The sequence below is a fragment of the Trachypithecus francoisi genome, unplaced genomic scaffold (genome assembly GCF_009764315.1).
Source record: "Trachypithecus francoisi isolate TF-2019V2 unplaced genomic scaffold, Tfra_2.0 Lachesis_group9, whole genome shotgun sequence".
Classification (NCBI taxonomy): domain Eukaryota; kingdom Metazoa; phylum Chordata; class Mammalia; order Primates; family Cercopithecidae; genus Trachypithecus; species Trachypithecus francoisi.
Genome location: NW_022681474.1, coordinates 11,087,946 through 11,106,417, shown reverse-complemented (window position 1 = coordinate 11,106,417; position 18,472 = coordinate 11,087,946). Strand labels below are relative to the sequence as shown.

At 41.5% G+C, this 18,472-nt stretch overlaps 1 protein-coding gene across 1 annotated transcript in view; it reads left to right on the top strand.

Annotated features, from left to right (window-relative positions):
• The window catches only part of RBM17 (RNA binding motif protein 17), a 28,755-nt gene extending 12,853 nt beyond the window's left edge, over positions 1-15,902 (top strand). The window contains exons 4-12 of the mRNA XM_033208460.1: positions 3,336-3,502; positions 4,539-4,636; positions 7,404-7,460; positions 8,722-8,863; positions 11,300-11,451; positions 12,560-12,633; positions 13,109-13,207; positions 14,319-14,391; positions 14,538-15,902. Of these exons, the coding sequence (XP_033064351.1) occupies positions 3,336-3,502; positions 4,539-4,636; positions 7,404-7,460; positions 8,722-8,863; positions 11,300-11,451; positions 12,560-12,633; positions 13,109-13,207; positions 14,319-14,391; positions 14,538-14,641 (966 nt within the window). The 3' untranslated portion in view covers positions 14,642-15,902. The remainder of the gene's footprint in view (positions 1-3,335; positions 3,503-4,538; positions 4,637-7,403; positions 7,461-8,721; positions 8,864-11,299; positions 11,452-12,559; positions 12,634-13,108; positions 13,208-14,318; positions 14,392-14,537) is intronic.
• The last annotated feature ends 2,570 nt before the right edge of the window (positions 15,903-18,472 follow it).

Genomic DNA, 18,472 nt, shown 5'->3' with positions numbered 1-18,472 from the left:
GATTTTAAAACCCACTTCCACCCTAACCTTTATGATTCCAGTGATTTTACATATGCTGGAAAACAAACATGTGGTCAAGTCTATAAACTGGGTTACTGCGGATGAAGAAGATCTGGAAAAGGATAACTCAAAGTCATAGTTAAAACTAGGTAAAATGAGTGAATAAACTAGTTAAAATTATACCCACTATTAAAGGGTACGTTTATCTTTCCACAGATGGCATTCAGATAATGACTGTGGTCATTTAAACAACACTATGAATCGCACAAAACCGCTTGATGGAAAATGACCAGAAGATTAATAATAGTGCTATCAAGACAGTTTCTTAGCAAGGCGTGCTTGTCCTTCCCACCACATGTGGGAAGGGCTGCATCAGGCTGGGGCAGCCCCAAGGGCACACTCCTGCCGGCTTCGTTTCGCCTCACTGTTCTGGGTTGGGCTCCGCCTGCGGCCTGTCCTGCTTGTGTTCTGGGCCAGGCTGTGGCTGCAGCTTACCCTTGAGTTATCCTTTTCTGAGGGGAGCGGGTATTGCTCCTGAGGGCTGGTAGTTCTTCAGGAGGGAAGGCACCCCATGGTGGAGGTGTTTTTTTGCTGATTCCTAGTCATTGAGCATTTTCCCCCATAAATTTGGTACCTAGTTTTTTCCTACTACATCTAATTTAAAAACTGGCTCATCGTTTCTTCTCTTAATTGTGTATTGGTTCTAGTACCTATATTAGTCTCCTATTTAATGAGTAAGCCTTTTTCCTCCTTGTTACATAGTTTTCACGATCAATTTTTAATTTTATTCTCATTAAGTGAATGCATCATAATTTACACAAGTATTCCCTAACTGTAAAACCACCTAGATTTGCTTTTACGTTGCCTTTATAAATACCATTCTAATTAACATCGTTTTGGGATTTTTATTTTTGAGACAGGGTTTTGCTCTGTCACCACACTGGAGAGCAGTGGCAGTCTTGGCTCACTGCAACCTCCTCCTCCCGGGCTCAAGCGATCCTACCACCTCAATCTACTGAGTTGCTAGGACCACAGGCGTATGCCATCACGCTTGACTAATTTTCTGTAGAGACGAGGGTTCACCATGTTGTCCAGGCTGGTTTTGAACTCCCGAGCTCAAACGATCCACCTGCCTTGGCCTCCCAAAGTGCTGAGATTATACAGGCATGAGCCTCTGCACCCAGCCCACTAATGAACATCTTTACAGAGATATTTCTGTGTAATTAGGGTTATTTTCTTGGATTTCCTGAGGTGGCATTAAGATAGCCGTTTTTATGGCTGGTCTGTTCTGGCACCGGTTTACTCCCAGCAGTGCACAGTATCACCTCAGGCATATGAGGGTGAATTTTACCCCATCCTCCCTCCTCAGCATTGAGGGTATTAACATTTTAATTTTTTTTAATTGAACAAATCACTTTATTCATTGCAGCATTTAGAAAAGGATGATTGATTTCATTGTTAAGCGTAGCAGGGTTTATACGTAAAAGTTTTTTTCTTTGAAATTTTGAAGTGTCAGAGAATGAACCTTCATATTTTTTTTTTTTTATTTTTTTTTTATTTTTTTTTTTGAGACGGAGTCTCACTCTGTCACCCAGGCTGGAGTGCAGTGGCCAGATCTCAGCTCACTGCAAGCTCCACCTCCCGGGTTCACGCCATTCTCCTGCCTCAGCCTCCCGAGTAGCTGGGACTACAGGCGCTGCCACCTCGCCCGGCTAGTTTTGTTTTGTATTTTTAGTAGAGACGGGGTTTCACCGTGTTAGCCAGGATGGTCTCGATCTCCTGACCTTGTGATCCGCCCGTTTCGGCCTCCCAAAGTGCTGGGATTACAGGCTTGAGCCACCGCGCCCGGCCCGAACCTTCATATTGACAGTTAGTTCTCTTAGACACGTTGTGATAATTGTGTTAGATAAATTGAGTGGCTGATTGTCAGTTTCTCTCTAAATAATAACTGAAAAGAAATCTTCTGTGCTTTTGTATTTTTTAAATGTCTTTTATAAAATGAATACAAATGCATAACTAACCTTTAGGAGCCCTACATTAAGTATCTTTTCCAATGTTAGGGCCTGGGAGGTGATTATAGTTATTTTCCTAATTGCTCTTATTCATTGGATCATAGCATTTCCTGATATTTCGTCGTAAGGAAATGATGAAGTGTTTGTTTTATAGTGTAAAATGTCAGACCCAACCATGAAACAAAGAAACTGTTAGATTTAGGTGTGTTAATATGGCATGTAAGCTGTCTTGTTCTTATCGGTTCTGTGTTCAAGCAGGAAACATGTTTACGAACGACCTTCTTGCCTTTTCTACAGTTGGACAGTGTACCTCCTGTAAGAGGTACAGACTGGGCGCTCAAGGACATGAATCCTTGTCGTTTTGGATGTGTGTTTAAATAAAAGGGGACACTAATCCTAACCTGTGCTTGTTTGAGGTGTCTTTGAAAACGAGAAAAGGCATCTTATTGTTACAGCTAATAACGCATAATTATGCTAAGAAAACTAACAGGAGAAAGTGTGGGAAGGTTTAGTAAAATTGGGTCAGGGCTTCCAGCACCACGTGTAGACCGAGGCCAGCCTAGGGTAAAGTTCTGTGTCTACTCAGGTATTTCCTAGTATACTGGCTGTGCTCTGCCTCTCTTGTTTTGCTGATTTCTTTGTCGTGGCTACTTCTTTTCTTTCAAAGAGTAGACCAAGTTTCTGAATGTATAGATGAGAAAGCACAAACTGTTATCTAAACCCGATTTTAGTGAACCTTAAAAAAAAATATGATGCTGGAAGGGAAATTACATCCCCATTTGTCAAACTCAGTGCCTGAAATGCAGCCTGCCTGGGAAGGGACATGTGTTCAGAGGATTAAAAAGACCAAGAAGATGGTTTCTGAGATCTCCATATATTGTTATCTCCATGTAATCAGAATCTGAAGTTATTCTATTAAAATGATGACTGCAAGAATGATTGTGGTGTTCATGGTTGTTTTATTTTTTAAGTTGTCAGAGAGATCTATAAAAAAAAGCATTCACTGCTTTCCTATAAATATTCAAATTTTTTACTCAACTAACATTTTAGCTGGTGGTGGCTTATTTAGGAATTCCAGGAAAAATGCCATAGAGTATTATAGAGAGAGTACTAATCTAAGAGGTGGCATTTTGTGTCCTGTATCTGCTGCCACCTGATGAGGCATGTGGCCTTGTCTGGTATTTGTTTTCTTTGTCTGTGAAACAAAGGAGGGGCTAGATGATCTTCAAGGCCCTTTGATCTCCCATATACTTTGACCTTAATTTTGTGAGTAAAGCGGTAAGCTATAAAGATGATTTTTACTGCTGTTTTTACCTTCCTCAGGATCCTGTTCCCAGTGGGTTTTCTGCAGGGGAAGTTCTGATTCCCTTAGCTGACGAATATGACCCTATGTTTCCTAATGATTATGAGAAAGTAGTGAAGCGCCAAAGAGAGGAACGACAGAGACAGCGGGAGCTGGAAAGACAAAAGGAAATAGAAGAAAGGGAAAAGTAAGGCTTCCTTCGGATTTAGGAATGTTTTACAGTTGAAATGTTCATTAAAATGTTAATGAATGGACTTCGCTGCTGTCTGTAAGGCTGAAGTTAATTTTCATGGGTGATCTGATCAGTCACTACAAGGAATCAAACTGTTTTATGATTTGTACCTGTTACATCTCAGAATGTAGACTTCACCTATAGACTGAAGATCTAAAGTGTATATTTTGAGTGAGTGGTTAGAAAAATAACTTAAAAACCTGATGTTGAAAATTTTTTTTTCTGTGCTGGTACTCTGCTATAGGTTGACTATCCCTAATTCAAAAATCCGAAATCTGAAACGCTCCAAAATCTTTGGAATGCCAACATGCCGCTCAAAGGAAATGTGCATTGGGGGATTTTGGCTTAGGGATGCTGAACCGGTCATTGTAATGCAAATATTCCAGAATTCGAAACACTTCTGGTCTCAGGCATTTGGAATAAGGGATTCTCAACTTGTAAAATCACAGCTATTTAAAGTACTTAAAATACTCTTCTTAACTTTTACTATTTTTGAGCCAGGTGGAATTTTAAAAAATTCATATGCAGCTTTTATTTATGTTTTTGCAAAGTATGACTGACTAGTAGAATGTATTTGTAGTTCTTCTTTTGAAAAATATTTAGTATTGTCAAATAGTTAACATGTATTAAATATTAATATACTGTCCCATTTTTTGAATCATTTTATGAGTGAAAGTGTTATAGACTGTTGAAATGATTAAACTATTACTATGTTGATAGGCTTTAACATTGGAAAAGGTCAATGTCAAGGAACCTTTTTTTTCCTGCTGGTTACTCTAATGTAGTTATTGATTCAATTTATCTCTTGAATTTTTCTCACTTTTCATACTTTATCTACTTAATCTTTTACCAGTTATGCTTCCTACCCCCACAACTTAATAGTTGATTGTGAAAGGATTTGGTTATCTTCTGGCCAAGAGGAAGTCATCCCAGGTTCAGGTCTCTGAATTGGTTCATCCGTGATGAACATTTATTTCCTTTATTATCACAGAAGGCGCAAAGACAGACATGAAGCAAGTGGGTTTGCAAGGAGACCAGATCCAGATTCTGATGAAGATGAAGATTATGAGCGAGAGAGGAGGAAAAGAAGTAAGGCGTGAACAAATATGTCTTAAATATATGTAAATAGTGGAAGTACAATTCCACTATGTGCTTTTTCTTTTCAGTTTGATAAATAGTTCATTTGACATTGATTTGGGTAATTTTCTTTCTGGAATCCGAGCAATACACATTTGTGTAAGTTTTAATTTATATTGGGCTTTCATATATATTTTCCTTGGAGCTTCACAACCACTTTCTAACATTTATTTATTGGATACTTTGGGACTAGCTTAAAATCTATTCCTATACTGTCTTTACCTGCAGCACAGTCCAGTTGGCCTATGCTGAATCCACTCTGTTGTTTCTCTTAGGGGAGAAGCATAGTTAACATTGAGTGTGTCTGTGTTGGGCATTGTGACACATTTCTTTTTTTTTTTTTTTTTTTTTTTTTGAGGCGGAGTCTCGCTCTGTCGCCCGGACTGGAGTGCAGTGGCCAGATCTCAGCTCACTGCAAGCTCCGCCTCCCGGGTTTACGCCGTTCTCCTGCCTCAGCCTCCCGAGTAGCTGGGACTACAGGCGCCCGCCACCTCGCCTGGCTAGTTTTTGTATTTTTAGTAGAGATGGGGTTTCACCGTGTGAGCCAGGATGGTCTAGATCTCCTGACCTCGTGATCTGCCCGTCTCGGCCTCCCAAAGTGCTGGGATTACAGGCTTGAGCCACCGCGCCTGGCCATTGTGACACATTTCATCTCCACTGTCTTAGTTAATCCTCAGATGTTGGTTTTTGTTAACTTGTTTTGGAATTCAGTATACAGATTGAATATTTGTAGGTCTCGTTTTTCCAGCTTATAAATTGCGCTTTTTAATAAGGAGACATGCTTTCCGTATTAAGGACATTGTTTTGTTTTGTTTTTTTCTTAAACACCAGCGGGAACTAGATAGCTTTGAATGAGAAGACTTTGTTTGACCATGTAGCTCATGATAGGGAAGTAGTGGCATGCCCATTATATGTATAGTTGTTGACAGATTGATGTTCTTATTTTAATGTGATTAGTAGCAGATTTCCAGTAATCACCCTGAATTTTTTTAACTGAACTTATTAGAGCTAATCTGCTTTTCAGAATCAGTAATCACTCTTGGTCCTAGTGACGAGGTTAGTAAAATGATCATAGGAAGTATTTCAAAAGAAATACAAGGTTTTACTCAGGTTCATATTTCTCCTTGAGGATTTTATATCGTCCAGTCCTGTTGATCAAAATGCATGGACACTGGCTTTAGAATAATTTCTAGAATTATTCTTTAGAATAGTTTATTTATTTATTTTTGAATTGGAGTCACTCTGTCGCTCAGGCAGGAGTGCAGTGGTGCAATCTCGGCTCACCACAACCTCCAACCTCCTGGGTTCTAGCAGTTCTTCTGCCTCAGCCTCCAGAGTAGCTGGGATTACAGGTGTGCGCCACCACATACATCTAATTTTTACATTTTTTGTAGAGACGGGGTTTCACCCTGTTTGTCAGGCGGGTCTCAAACTCCTGACCTCAAGTGATCCACCCACCTCAGCCTCCCAAAGTTCTGGGATTACAGGTATGAGCCACTGCACCCGGCCTCTTTTTTTTTTTTTTTTTTTTTTTTTGAGACCCTCTCGCTTTGTTGCCCAGGCTGGAATGCAGTAGTGCTATCTCAGCTCACTGCAACCTCCCTCTCCCAGTTTCAAGTGATTCTTCTGCCTCAGCCTCCCGAATAGCTGGGATTACAGGTGTGCGCCACCATGCCCAGTTGATTTTTGCATTTTTAGTAGAGATGGGGTTTCACCATGTTGACCAGGCTGGTCTCAAACTCCTAGCCTCAAGTGATTTGCCTGCCTCAGCCTCCCATGTGCTGGGATTACAGGAGTGAACCACTGTGTCCAGCCAGAATAATTTCTTTTGTCAAACGTTTTGTGCTGATGCAGCATGACTTTGTAATCAGTTTTTAAAATTTTACATTTTATGTTATTTCATTGTTGATTAAGATATAATACATATGTATTATATAATATTATGTATATATAATCCATGTATGTTAGGACTTATACCTAATGCAAAATTCCTGTGGTCTCCACTGATGTTCTCCTTCCAATTGTCGGATAGCAGATAGAAAAGATCTGTCTTACCTCTTTTGGTTTGTTTGTGTTCACCATTCATTGTCCAGGAAATACACCAGGAATAGTGACAACACGCGGCAGTTTCATCAGGAGCCAGAAGGACCCACACTTTCAAATGTGTGTTTAATTCCAGTGGTTTGCACCCTGGAAAAGGAGCGTGCTGTGTGGTGGTGGGGATTTGGCAACGCAGGGAGCTGGGTTTACTCCCTTTCTGTTGATTCACTCCCCTCTGATCATTCTCTTATCTGTAAACCGGATGCAGTAATATCTACTTCAGAGGTCTGTGAAGCCCGAACAAGGCCATGTGTATAAAGGGCCTGATAGGTATTGCTCTCAGTAGATAGTTACATTACTCTCTTTTTAAGTAACTGCTGGTTCTCTTGGTTGTATTGTTTTGCCTTAAAGTTATCATTTGCAAACTACATTGTGGGGCTCTTGAGTTCCTTTTATGAAGAAACAATTTTGCGTATCTGAGGGAGTGTTGCCGCTTTTCTACATTTTAAATCCTAGCATCAGAGGTTTGTTTATATGTAGCAGGAGGTCATCAGAAGTAGCAGGTCCTCCTTTTTTAGTTTTTTCTTAGTGGGGTGGGTGATAGATATATGGTGTGTCATAGTCCTTGGGAGTCTGGCATCAGAAACCTCCTTTAATGCTTGGATTTGTGGTTTTGCAGGTATGGGCGGTGCTGCCATTGCCCCACCCACTTCTCTGGTAGAGAAAGACAAAGAGTGTAAGTAGATCTGTGTCTTCCTCTTTTATTCTGATACAGGTCTTTAACCCAATCACGGGGGGGGGGGGGGGGGGGGGGGGGTGGCGCGGGCGGGGGATCTCAGCTTGGGCCTCAGGTTTCCTAAGTTTAGAGGGAAAAGACCTGCAAGCCTGCCTGGCTGTGTCACCTGAGGCTGCACCTGGATCTCAGAATGCAGCGCCCTCCTGCAGAGACCTTTCTATGCCAGGCTCTGAGGCTTGGATTTCATGCAGTGGAATCCATCTCTTTTTTATGCAATTCACTTTGTTTTCGTTAACATTTCTTACTTGTTGTTAGATTCATGTGGAGATAAAACAGCAGATCATTACAGTTTTAACTCAAGAGGTTTAGGGGCTGTTATATTCATGACCCTCCACAAGGTGGCAGTGCCTTCCTTGATTAGATTTTTTTCTTCCCTTTCCATTTCAGTGCAGGTGGGTTTGCATGTTATTTTATTGCCAAAACACCCTCATCCACTGTTTCTTCTCGCAGTAGAATTTGGGGGTTGGGATTGGACACTTGAATATCATCTAGGTCATTTTCCCATTCTCTGGATTGGATCATACCTAAACTATCCCAAGCAGATATTCTCATTTATAGTACTTTTTAAAACTTGTTGGATTTTATTTATCTTTTAAAGAAGATAATTTCTAAGATGTTATGAAATGCCTGTTACGTGAAAACAACGGACAAACAATAAACCCCAATTGAAACCAGTCTTTGGGAGTGGGGCTCAAGGCATCTGGATGGTCTTAAAGCTTCCTGCTGACTTTCATGTAACTAGGGTTGAAGCCACCGCTCCAGTGCATGGCCTCTAACCTCGGAGACCTTTGTGGGCCATGAGGCTGATGAGATAGGTCGGGGTCTAGACAGGTGCACACAAGGTGCTGCAGGAGTCAAATGATGGCCTGATTGTATCTCCTTGGAACATACAGAAGCTCTTTCCAGCAAGAATATTCATTCAATGAGATTTTAAAGGGTAAATAACGTTTCAGTAAAGTATAAAAAGGACGTTTGAGGAGATAGAAATAGCAAAAGCAAAGCTGGAATCAGGAAAGTAGTGTCCTTCCTCTGTGGTTTTAAAAAAAGTCATATAAAGGCTGTAAAATTGATTTGGTGTTTTTCTCCTTGTGGTAAACCAAAAAGTAGGTTAAATTTGTTCGAGGTAAATAATTGATACAAGTGAGGTTTCAGAGGGTTTTCTATAGTATTTTGGTGAGACTACTTTATGTTTCTCCAATAGTACCCCGAGATTTTCCTTATGAAGAGGACTCAAGACCTCGATCACAGTCTTCCAAAGCTGCCATTCCTCCCCCAGTGTACGAGGAACAAGACAGACCGAGATCTCCAACTGGGCCTAGCAACTCCTTCCTCGCTAACATGGGGTAATGATTTAATGTTCTTATCTAAGGACTTGAGAGACAATGTGAAGCATTGATAGCCCTTTCAACAGATGCAGCTTGTTTGAAACTGAGAACATTCAGGCTGTGGGGAGACTCTTGGTGTGTGCAGGTCACACAGTGCCTGCCTCAATCATGTGGAGCATGTTCCAGTGTAATGATGGGGCTTGTTCAAAACAGCAACCTTCCAGTAGAAGTTTTGACTCATTTTGATGTTGAACATTATTTTTCTAGACAGGGACAGAACCTGATAACTGTTTACATTTGCCTTCATGACATTTGCAAATAAAATAGCTCATATGAATCAGAGCTGACTTACTATCTCCAAAGGGCTGGTGATACTTTTTTTCCTGATAAAGTGGGCCATTTGCTTTAAGGTCATGGTTCTCGGGGTCATTCTAACTACAAGTAGACATTTGTTTGCCAGCATATAGAAGTTGACTGTAAGGTTGACGCTCAGGTGGGGCTTGGGGATTTTTTTTTAAACTGTACTGGGCTTGGCAAACATTTTGGTTAAGAGGATATTCTATGTTGTTGATTTTGATCCTGTGAAACGGCTGTCCCATGAAGTGGCATCATACGAAGGCTTTGTTCTGTGCTGTGCTGCATCTGCTGGCTGCTGCCTGTAGCAGAAATGCAGCCGGTGAGACAGCGAGTGGGGTTGAAACTCACTAGTCTTTCAAGTGCTCAGTGACCACATGCAAGTGGTGACCATGTTGGATGGTGCAGACATAGGACATGGCTGTGGCTGGGGAGGCTTTGTGTGCTGGAGGGTTGGACAGACATGAAGCTGGTTATGTTTTGTTTTCCCTGTTAATGATAGAAATTTACTTTTTACTGAATTTGCTTTTAACCAGGAATTACATCTTTAACTTGTGCTTAGAAAAGATGCAAGGTGGTACCATTCAGCAGTTTTTGGTGTTTTTAGCCCTAGAATCGCTTGTTAAAATGAACATGTTAAGGGAATTAAATACAAGAAGTAATGTAGGTGCAGTTCCAGTTGAAGCAGGGTTTTGTGGCTTAAGCCCTAAGCAGCAGTGGTCATGGGGTGGGGGTGCCCTTCAGCCCCATGCCGCACCTCAGAGCACAGTGTGAGAGCCATTTGGTTATTACAGAAAGCAGTGGACTGAGAGTTGTGGGGTCCAGTTTCAGCTCTACCATTAACAGCTGTACAGATAATTTATTTGTTTTTTGAGATGGAGGCTCACTCTGTTGCCCAGGCTGGAGTGCAGTGGTGCGATCTTGGCTTACTGCAGCCTCTGCCTCCCTAGTTCAAGCAATTCTCTGCCTCAGCCTGCCAAGTAGCTAGGACTACAGGTGCACACCACCATGCCCGGCTAATGTTTACATTTTTAATAGAGGTGAGGTTTCACCGTGTTGGCCAGGCTGGTCTTGAACTCCTGACCTCAGGTGATCCACCCGCCTCGGCCTCCCAGTGCTGGGATTACAAGCGTGAGCAACTGCACCCGGCCTGTACAAATAATTTCTAATGTGGCGTCTTGCTTTACTTCTAAGTCCACCCCTTAAGCTAGTCAACTAATCTTAGCCTCCGTTTATTTCTCATTTGTTAGATAGGTGATCTCTAAGGGTTCTTTCATTTACATAGTCTGTCATTGGAAACTCTTCTGTGCCATTCAGGAAATGGGATCATCTTCATTACATGAAACTTCATACTTACTTTTTGATAGCCACTTTTTTTTTTTTTTTTTTTTGAGACGGAGTCTCAGGTATATAGGTATATACCTGATATACCTATATACCTGAGAGGTATATCAGGTATATACCTGATACTCACTGCTCTCTCGCCCAGGCTGGAGTGCAGTGGCCGGATCTCAGCTCACTGCAAGCTCCGCCTCCCGGGTTCACGCCATTCTCCTGCCTCCGCCTCCCAAGTAGCTGGGACTACAGGCGCCCGCCTCGTCGCCCGGCTAGTTTTTTGTATTCTTTAGTAGAGACGGGGTTTCACCGTATTAGCCAGGATGGTCTCGATCTCCTGACCTTGTGATCCACCCGTCTCGGCCTCCCAAAGTGCTGGGATTACAGGCTTGAGCCACCGCGCCCGGCCGATAGCCACTTTTTAATAAACTCTGGTCACAAGCTATGTGGCAGTGCAGATCTAGAGCACACAAAAGGTCTTGTGTTTCCTAGCAGGGCACTGAGGAGACTCCACCAGAGAAACTGGCATTTCTCCTCCAAGACAACAGAATATTCTGGACTTTAGTCATAGCGTTTTCTATTTCTTTCATGCTGCACATCCCCATAGCTTCCGTCTGATAGTCCACTCCTAGTTAATGAGTGACTTTATTGAAACCCTGTGGGGCATGCACTCTCTCCAGAAGGAGGTGGTTTGATGTAAAAATGCAACCTGTCTCCAGTTGACGATGTCAAGGCTAAGAGTCCTTTCCCTTCTCCTCCTGCCAGGGGCACGGTGGCACACAAGATCATGCAGAAGTACGGCTTTCGGGAGGGCCAGGGTCTGGGGAAGCACGAGCAGGGGCTGAGCACTGCCTTGTCAGTGGAGAAGACCAGCAAGCGTGGTGGCAAGATCATTGTGGGTGACGCCACAGAGAAAGGTATGTCCCCAGGGAAGCGTGTGGCTAGAGGGAAAGGACTGGCCCCATCCGTATCAGACGTGGCCAGTCTTGATCCTGATATGCCAGCAGGGGGACAATGACAAGTGTGGCCAGAGGGAGAGGGCTGGCCCCGCCATCACTAGAACACAGGCCGTCCTGATCATATGATGCACTGCCACTTCTGTTTTGTGAAACCAGGAATCCTGAGGCTCATCTTTATTTTTTCAGAACAGAGGTAGAGAGATGAAGGCTCGTGGAGGAAAAGATGGTGAGAGACTTGGGCAGAAAATGAATAGTCCTCAGGAAGAAATCTTGGTTATGTGTTTAGAGCATGAAGGACAGAGCCATTTAGTGTGGCAGTGAATATACCTGCCATCTCCATCTCAGAGGTCTTCTCTACTTTTCCCTCTTGCCCTATCAGTATAGATGTGGTTTCTAATTCTCTTACAGATTGTTTTGCGAGATCTAATGTTATTTTGCAGTCTCTTGGTAAATGATGCCTAGTTGGTGTTTTGTCATTTAATTTTTACAGTCTGTTCTGTATTGAGGGAATTCAGGAAAGAAACAAACATATATTAGCATTTTAATCAGGGAAATTAAGTTTGAGTCAGCCTAGCTGAACTTCCTTTGCTAAAGAAAGAAGAAAACTTTTCTGGCAGCCCTGTTCATGCACAGCTTAGGATACATCACGAGCCTGACAGGTGAGTGCCAGAAACCAACAGTCGTCCCGACTTGTGAGGTTATCTGAAGTAAGGCAGCCGGTGGCTGGATTAGTAACTGCATATTCCCCTGGGCCCGTGACCTTGAACGTTTGCTACAAGTCAACTCACCTATAGGAATTATCACTCACATGCCCTGTCAGCCCTTGGGGAAGTGAGATGAGCAAAAATTGCAGGTAATGGTGGAGGCTCAGAACATCCAGATGCTATTGTAAAAACATGCCAAAGCAAAGCAGAGGCTTTTGTTGCAGATAAGGCTGTGTTTTTGCTTAAAGACCAATTGTGTAGTTGCCTAGGACATAAATGGTGGGGATCACTATTGAAATCAAATTAATTATTATAAGTAGGACTCAGTTCTGTAACACATCTAATGATATGTTTTGATACAGATGCATCCAAGAAGTCAGATTCAAATCCACTGACTGAAATACTTAAGTGTCCTACTAAAGTGGTCCTACTAAGGGTAAGAAGCTGAGGAAAGCAAGCTGTCGGCCTGCCTAGATTTGTGTGTGTCACCCCAACCTACCCTGCTCCCCCTAAAAGTTAAAACTGAAAATGATCCTTTTGCAAATAATACTTTGGGCAGATCCCACGTAAGGTTGATTTTAGATTTTTCACTAATGTGTAAGTCTCTGCTAAGTACAGTGTTTATGACTGCAGTGAGTAATTACTTTCAGTAGTTGAAATTGCAAGAGCTTCAGCTAGTTTATACATTTTGGTGCTTACATAGGTGCTTTTGTAACTCTTTACAGGCTTAATGTATGTTTTAGTGTTTTAAGAAATACTAACTTTTGGGTACTTTGGGGATGAAATTTTTCGTTGTGTCATTTGGGATTGAGAACATTTACCATCACTAAAGTAAGTCATATTTATATACCCCTGCTAGGTGTTTGTAAGTTATACTTGGTACTTGAATTTATTTATTTTTGTGTTTAAAGAACATGGTTGGTGCCGGAGAGGTGGATGAAGACTTGGAAGTTGAAACCAAGGAAGAATGTGAAAAATATGGCAAAGTTGGAAAATGTGTGATATTTGAAGTAAGAGCGTTTTCTTTTGATGTTTATAACACAAGTTGTTATTGGCAGATTACAAAACATTTTCTATAAACAGGACAGGGTATGCTATAAGTAACATTCTTACTGCAGAAGGTGACAAGCATTGGTTATTTGTGCTTCTCTTGCTCAGTTATTACAGTTTTAAACATAAAGACAAGAATGACTTGGAGTTTTATTTGGTGAAGAAACAGGAATGTTTCATGATTGAGAATCAGTATGGTGACTAAAGACCTTGATTGTAGTGTGCTCAGTAGTTTAGTTCCTTAGACGTGCCTTTGGTTTCAGTCATTTGGTGAGTATTTAGTGCCTCTTACATGCACTGCACTGTACGGAGAGCACTTGGATTACAGGAAGCATGCTCTGTACTCTCAGTGGTGTGTTCAGTTGAAGAAACACAAAAGAAACACAAAAATAAAGGATATTCAGTTACTAGACTGGGTAGTATTGACTAAGTTCAGGAGTTGAGAAAAGAATTAGATCAGTGAAAAAATAGAGAGTGCCTTGTGAGCAATAGCAGATGTGGACTACGCTTTGAAATGAAGAGGTGAGATTTGTAGAGAAAGGTATTCTGATTGGGATAATGGCTCCTAGGAGACAGTGAAGATCAGGACTACCAAAATGGAATGGATGGGCCCATTGGAGATTAGCAGAAGTGCTTAGGTAGGTGGAATGGACCACATTACAGTGGGCTAGGAAAGCTAGACAGAGCTAGTCAAAATGAGACCTGATGTGAAAGGCCACTAGAGCACCAACCTTTTTAATCTTAAAACTCTGCTTACTCTGTTTCTTTATCCTACTGCTGTTTGTTGACCACATAATTATTTGTTTATGTCATCCGCTGGCACAGGGCCTTTATGAGGTCAGAAACTGCTTAACCCTGTGTTCCTGGCACCTAACAATGCCTGTCATAAAAACAGGCATTCAGTACATTTTTGATGATGAACAAATTATACTTATTTCCTTGGTATTTGACAACTAGTTGACTGTATATGATGATGATTAGAATATTCACTCTGAGAAATCATTTAAAAGAGAAAACTCATTCAGTGCAATCTCAAATCCCTTTACTCATCACGCTCTCATTTTCTTCCAGATTCCTGGTGCCCCTGATGATGAAGCAGTACGGATATTTTTAGAATTTGAGAGAGTTGAATCAGCAATTAAAGGTTAGTTGTACAGCTAAATATTAAAGAATTAAAAAGTTGAATTTACAGCCTTAGTCTTTACAAGTAAAGTTACTGTTTCATTAAAGTTAAACCTTTTTAATGTCTTATAGGATACCTGTATTAACTGTCTTGTGTTTGCCTTTCAGCGGTTGTTGACTTGAATGGGAGGTATTTTGGTGGACGGGTGGTAAAAGCATGTTTCTACAATTTGGACAAATTCAGGGTCTTGGATTTGGCAGAACAAGTTTGATTTTGAGAACTAGAGCACGAGTCATCTCCGGTGATCCTTAAATGAACTGCAGGCTGAGAAAAGAAGGAAAAAGGCCACAGCCTCCATGGCTGTTGCATACCAAGACTCTTGGAAGGACTTCTAAGATATATGTTGATTGATCCCTTTTTTATTTTGTGGTTTTTTAATATAGTATAAAAATCCTTTTAAAAAAACAACAATCTGTGTGCCTCTCTGGTTGTTTCTCTTTTTTATTATTACTCCTGAGTTGATGACATTTTTTGTTAGATTTCATGGTAATTCTCAAGTGCTTCAATGATACAGCATTTCTTGCACTAAAAAAAAAAAAAAAATAGAAAGTTTTGGGACATGGGGTGATATTAAATTATTCTTTGTTTTTCTTTTAATAAAGCCTGCAAGTTACTGTATGTAGTTTCATAAATTCTGTAATAAAGTATCATCTTGGCAGTGTGCCAAAGGTGAAAATGATGCTTTCTCTAACAGAGAAATTCTTAGTGACTCCAGTCGTAGAAAAACGTCTTTACAACCTGAATAAGATTGAAGAATTGTGAGCATACCATGCCTATTGGATGAATCATTTGCCGTTAAGCTAAGTCAGACTGTAGGGTTTGTGATGGATTTATGGAATATGTGGGTATAGAAATCATGAATCTAGCATTTGTTTTCAGAGATTCAAGCATAGTCTTTAGGGTAGATCAGAAATGACAAATGAATTCAAAACCTAGCAGGTGCATTGTAAATGTGTGCCCAATTATGTTTTGGAAATGGCAGTTCCTTGGGGTCATGTTTCTACTGGCAAAATTTGCAATAGTATTGTTATGTAATTTTAAAACTTATAAAATTATCCACATTGGCCACATAAACTGTACTGCCAATTAACAGAATTCTGGAATTGTGAGAATTGTATCATTGAAGTTCAGTAGGGTGTGTGGCTTAAAAATTTATCAGGACCACAAAAAAGAAAACAAAAATATTTGGTACTAAGGTTCATTGCCAGGGCAGGAGGTATTTCCAGAAAATACTCATGCCTGTGTTCTGTTCCTTGCTTTCCCAAATACTGCATGTGACTCTCCTCAGTGGCAGCTGAAAGACTCGAGCCCGTGTTGTCTCCTTTGGTTATTATGACATGAAAGTGTATCAAGAACTCAGCATTTCTTTGCATCCATGGACTTGGTTTGGAGACATAAGGAATATTCTGACCCTTTTTAAAAAAGGATTTTCTCATGTTTTTATTTAACATAAATAAAAGAATAACATTTTATCTTTTGTGGTATTATTTTATTGAATAAAATTGAGTTTTATGATAAAAGTGCACCTGTTCTGTAAAGTCAGTTGGGGTTAGGGAATGTGAGGTAAATTACATAATTGAACATTGTAGAGGACAGAAAGAATCAAAAGCAGCCCTGAAACTAGTTATCTATGGAATTAGGCATACCATTCCTCAAGCGGACACCATGTTTGAGCTTACAGGTACCCGAGTGTGCCATGCTGAATGTAACAAGGACTAGTTTGATTTCAGAAATGAATGGTTCCAACCCACGTTTCATGCTTGCATTTATTGTTATGCTTTGTAATAACATTGTTTGCTTGCATTTAGGTGGCCTTTCCTCACATTCTCATGGTCAGCAACCAGAGAATTGCAAGCAGCTCATACTACTTGATTTCCGTTCACATGGGCACAACTTAGTGCATGCCTTTCTCCCCAGTCTTTTATTTTTAAAATTATCCGTAACTGCATTAATCACTTAGTGCTTTATTTATAATGGATTTCTGATAGTGGAATAATTTCTAAATCTCCTGCAAGTTAGTACTTGAGAAATTTGAAATTTATTTTCAATATTAACATGCAAGTTAATATAAGAATTTTAGATTTCAATAAAAATTTAAAATCACGTAAGCTACAATCTAACTGGCAAGGTTCCGTGTCATAGACGTTTGTCATTCTTGGTGGCCCATCTGTGATCTTTTGAAACCCCTTTTTCGATGTGGGGAACTTCCTCGTTTCCCTCCTCCCCGCAAGAGACTGGAAACTTGCTTTCCCAGCCTGTCTTGCAGGTTGAGTAGGGTTGTGCGCTTGGGATCTCTGATCAGACAGCACCGCAGTGTGAGAGAGAGCTGTGTGAAGTAGGGCTGTGCGCTTGGGATCTCTGATCAGACCAGCACCGCAGTGTGAGAGAGAGCTGTGTGAAGTAGGGCTGTGCGCTTGGGATCTCTGATCAGACAGCACCGCAGTGTGAGAGAGAGCTGTGTGAGGAGTCTGTCCTCTCGCTTTGGCAAGGGTTCCCCTGCAGTGTTGTGTGGCACTGGGGGCAGCAATGGCAGATACCTTGTCACCCCTGCTGGTGTGTGGTGTCTGGCAGAGCAGTCTATGGAGGGGTTTGGGAATTTTGCTTTCCATAAATCCTGCGGCTTGCCCCTGGCCTATCTGGAGATCCTTTTCCTTTTTTTTTTTTTTTTTTTTCCTCTTTTGAAACGAGTCTCACTGTGTTGCCTAGGCTGGAGTGCAGTGGTGCAATCTTAGCTCACTGCAACCTCCACCTCCTGGGTTCAAACAATTCTCGTGCCTCAGCCTCCCAAGAAGCTGGGATTACAGGCATGTGCCACCACTCCTGGCTAATTTTTTTATTTTTAGTGGAAAAGGAGTTTCGCCATGGTGGCCAGGCTGGTCTTGAACTCCTAGGCTCAAACGCTCCTTTTGCCAAAGTGCTGGGATTATAGGCATGAGCCACTGCACCCAATCCTTTTATAATTTTTATTTTTTTGGTAGGTTTCTTTCTGCTTAAACAAACTAGAGTGAATTTTAAGTCTGCACATAAGACCCCTGACTGATAACAGATTGATAACTGAGATTGCACGACAAATCCTGAAAGATGGAGGAGGTAGGATGGGATTCGTAAGGACCCAATTTCCCTGGGCTGAAAAACGTGAACCTCGTTATTTGGCGATGAGGCATTTAGCCAAGCTGCTGCTGTTTCTTGGACTGTAGGCTGGTGTTACGGCATGCCTCAGCCTCCCAATATGCTGGGATTATACATGTGAGCCACTGGCCTGGTTTTTTGTGTTGTTTTTTTTCTTTTTTAATGTACATAAATTAAGATTTACTCTGTGTGCTCTAAAGTTTTATGGCCTTTGACAAAAGCTTAATGTCAGGCCAGGTGCAGTGGCTCACGCCTGTAATCCCAATCCTTTGGGAGGCCGAGGGAGGCAGATCACCTGAGGTCAGGAGTTTGAGACCAGCCTGGCAAAGATGGCAAAACTCTGTCTCTACTAAAAATAAAAACATTAGCCGGGTGCGGTTCCACGTGCCTATAATCCCAGCTACTCAGGAGGCTGAGGCAGGAGAATTGCTCGAACCCGGGAGGTGGAGGTTGCAGTCAGCCAAGATTGCGCCATTGCACTCCAGCCTAGGTGACAAAAGGACTCTGTCACACACACACACAAAAGTCTTGTATTCGTCTTTATAGTATCTCACAATGACTTCACAGCCCTAAGAAATCCCCTGTGCTTCATCTATGTAGTGAAATTTCCACCCTCCTCCCCACCTGCATTCCTGGCAACTACTGATGTGTTGACTATGCGTAGTGTTGCCTTTGCCAGAATGTCATGTAATTGGAAGTCACGTATCATGCAGCTTTTTCCAGACCGGCTGCTTTTGCTTGGCAATGTGCGTGTCAGATGCATGCATATCTTGTTGTGGCTTGATAGCTCGTTCTTTTTATTCCATTGTGCGGATGTACCACCATATGTTTATCCATTCACCCATTGAAGGCCATATTGATCACTTCTAGTTCTTGGCAGCTATGAATAAAGCTCTAAGCATCCATGTGCGGG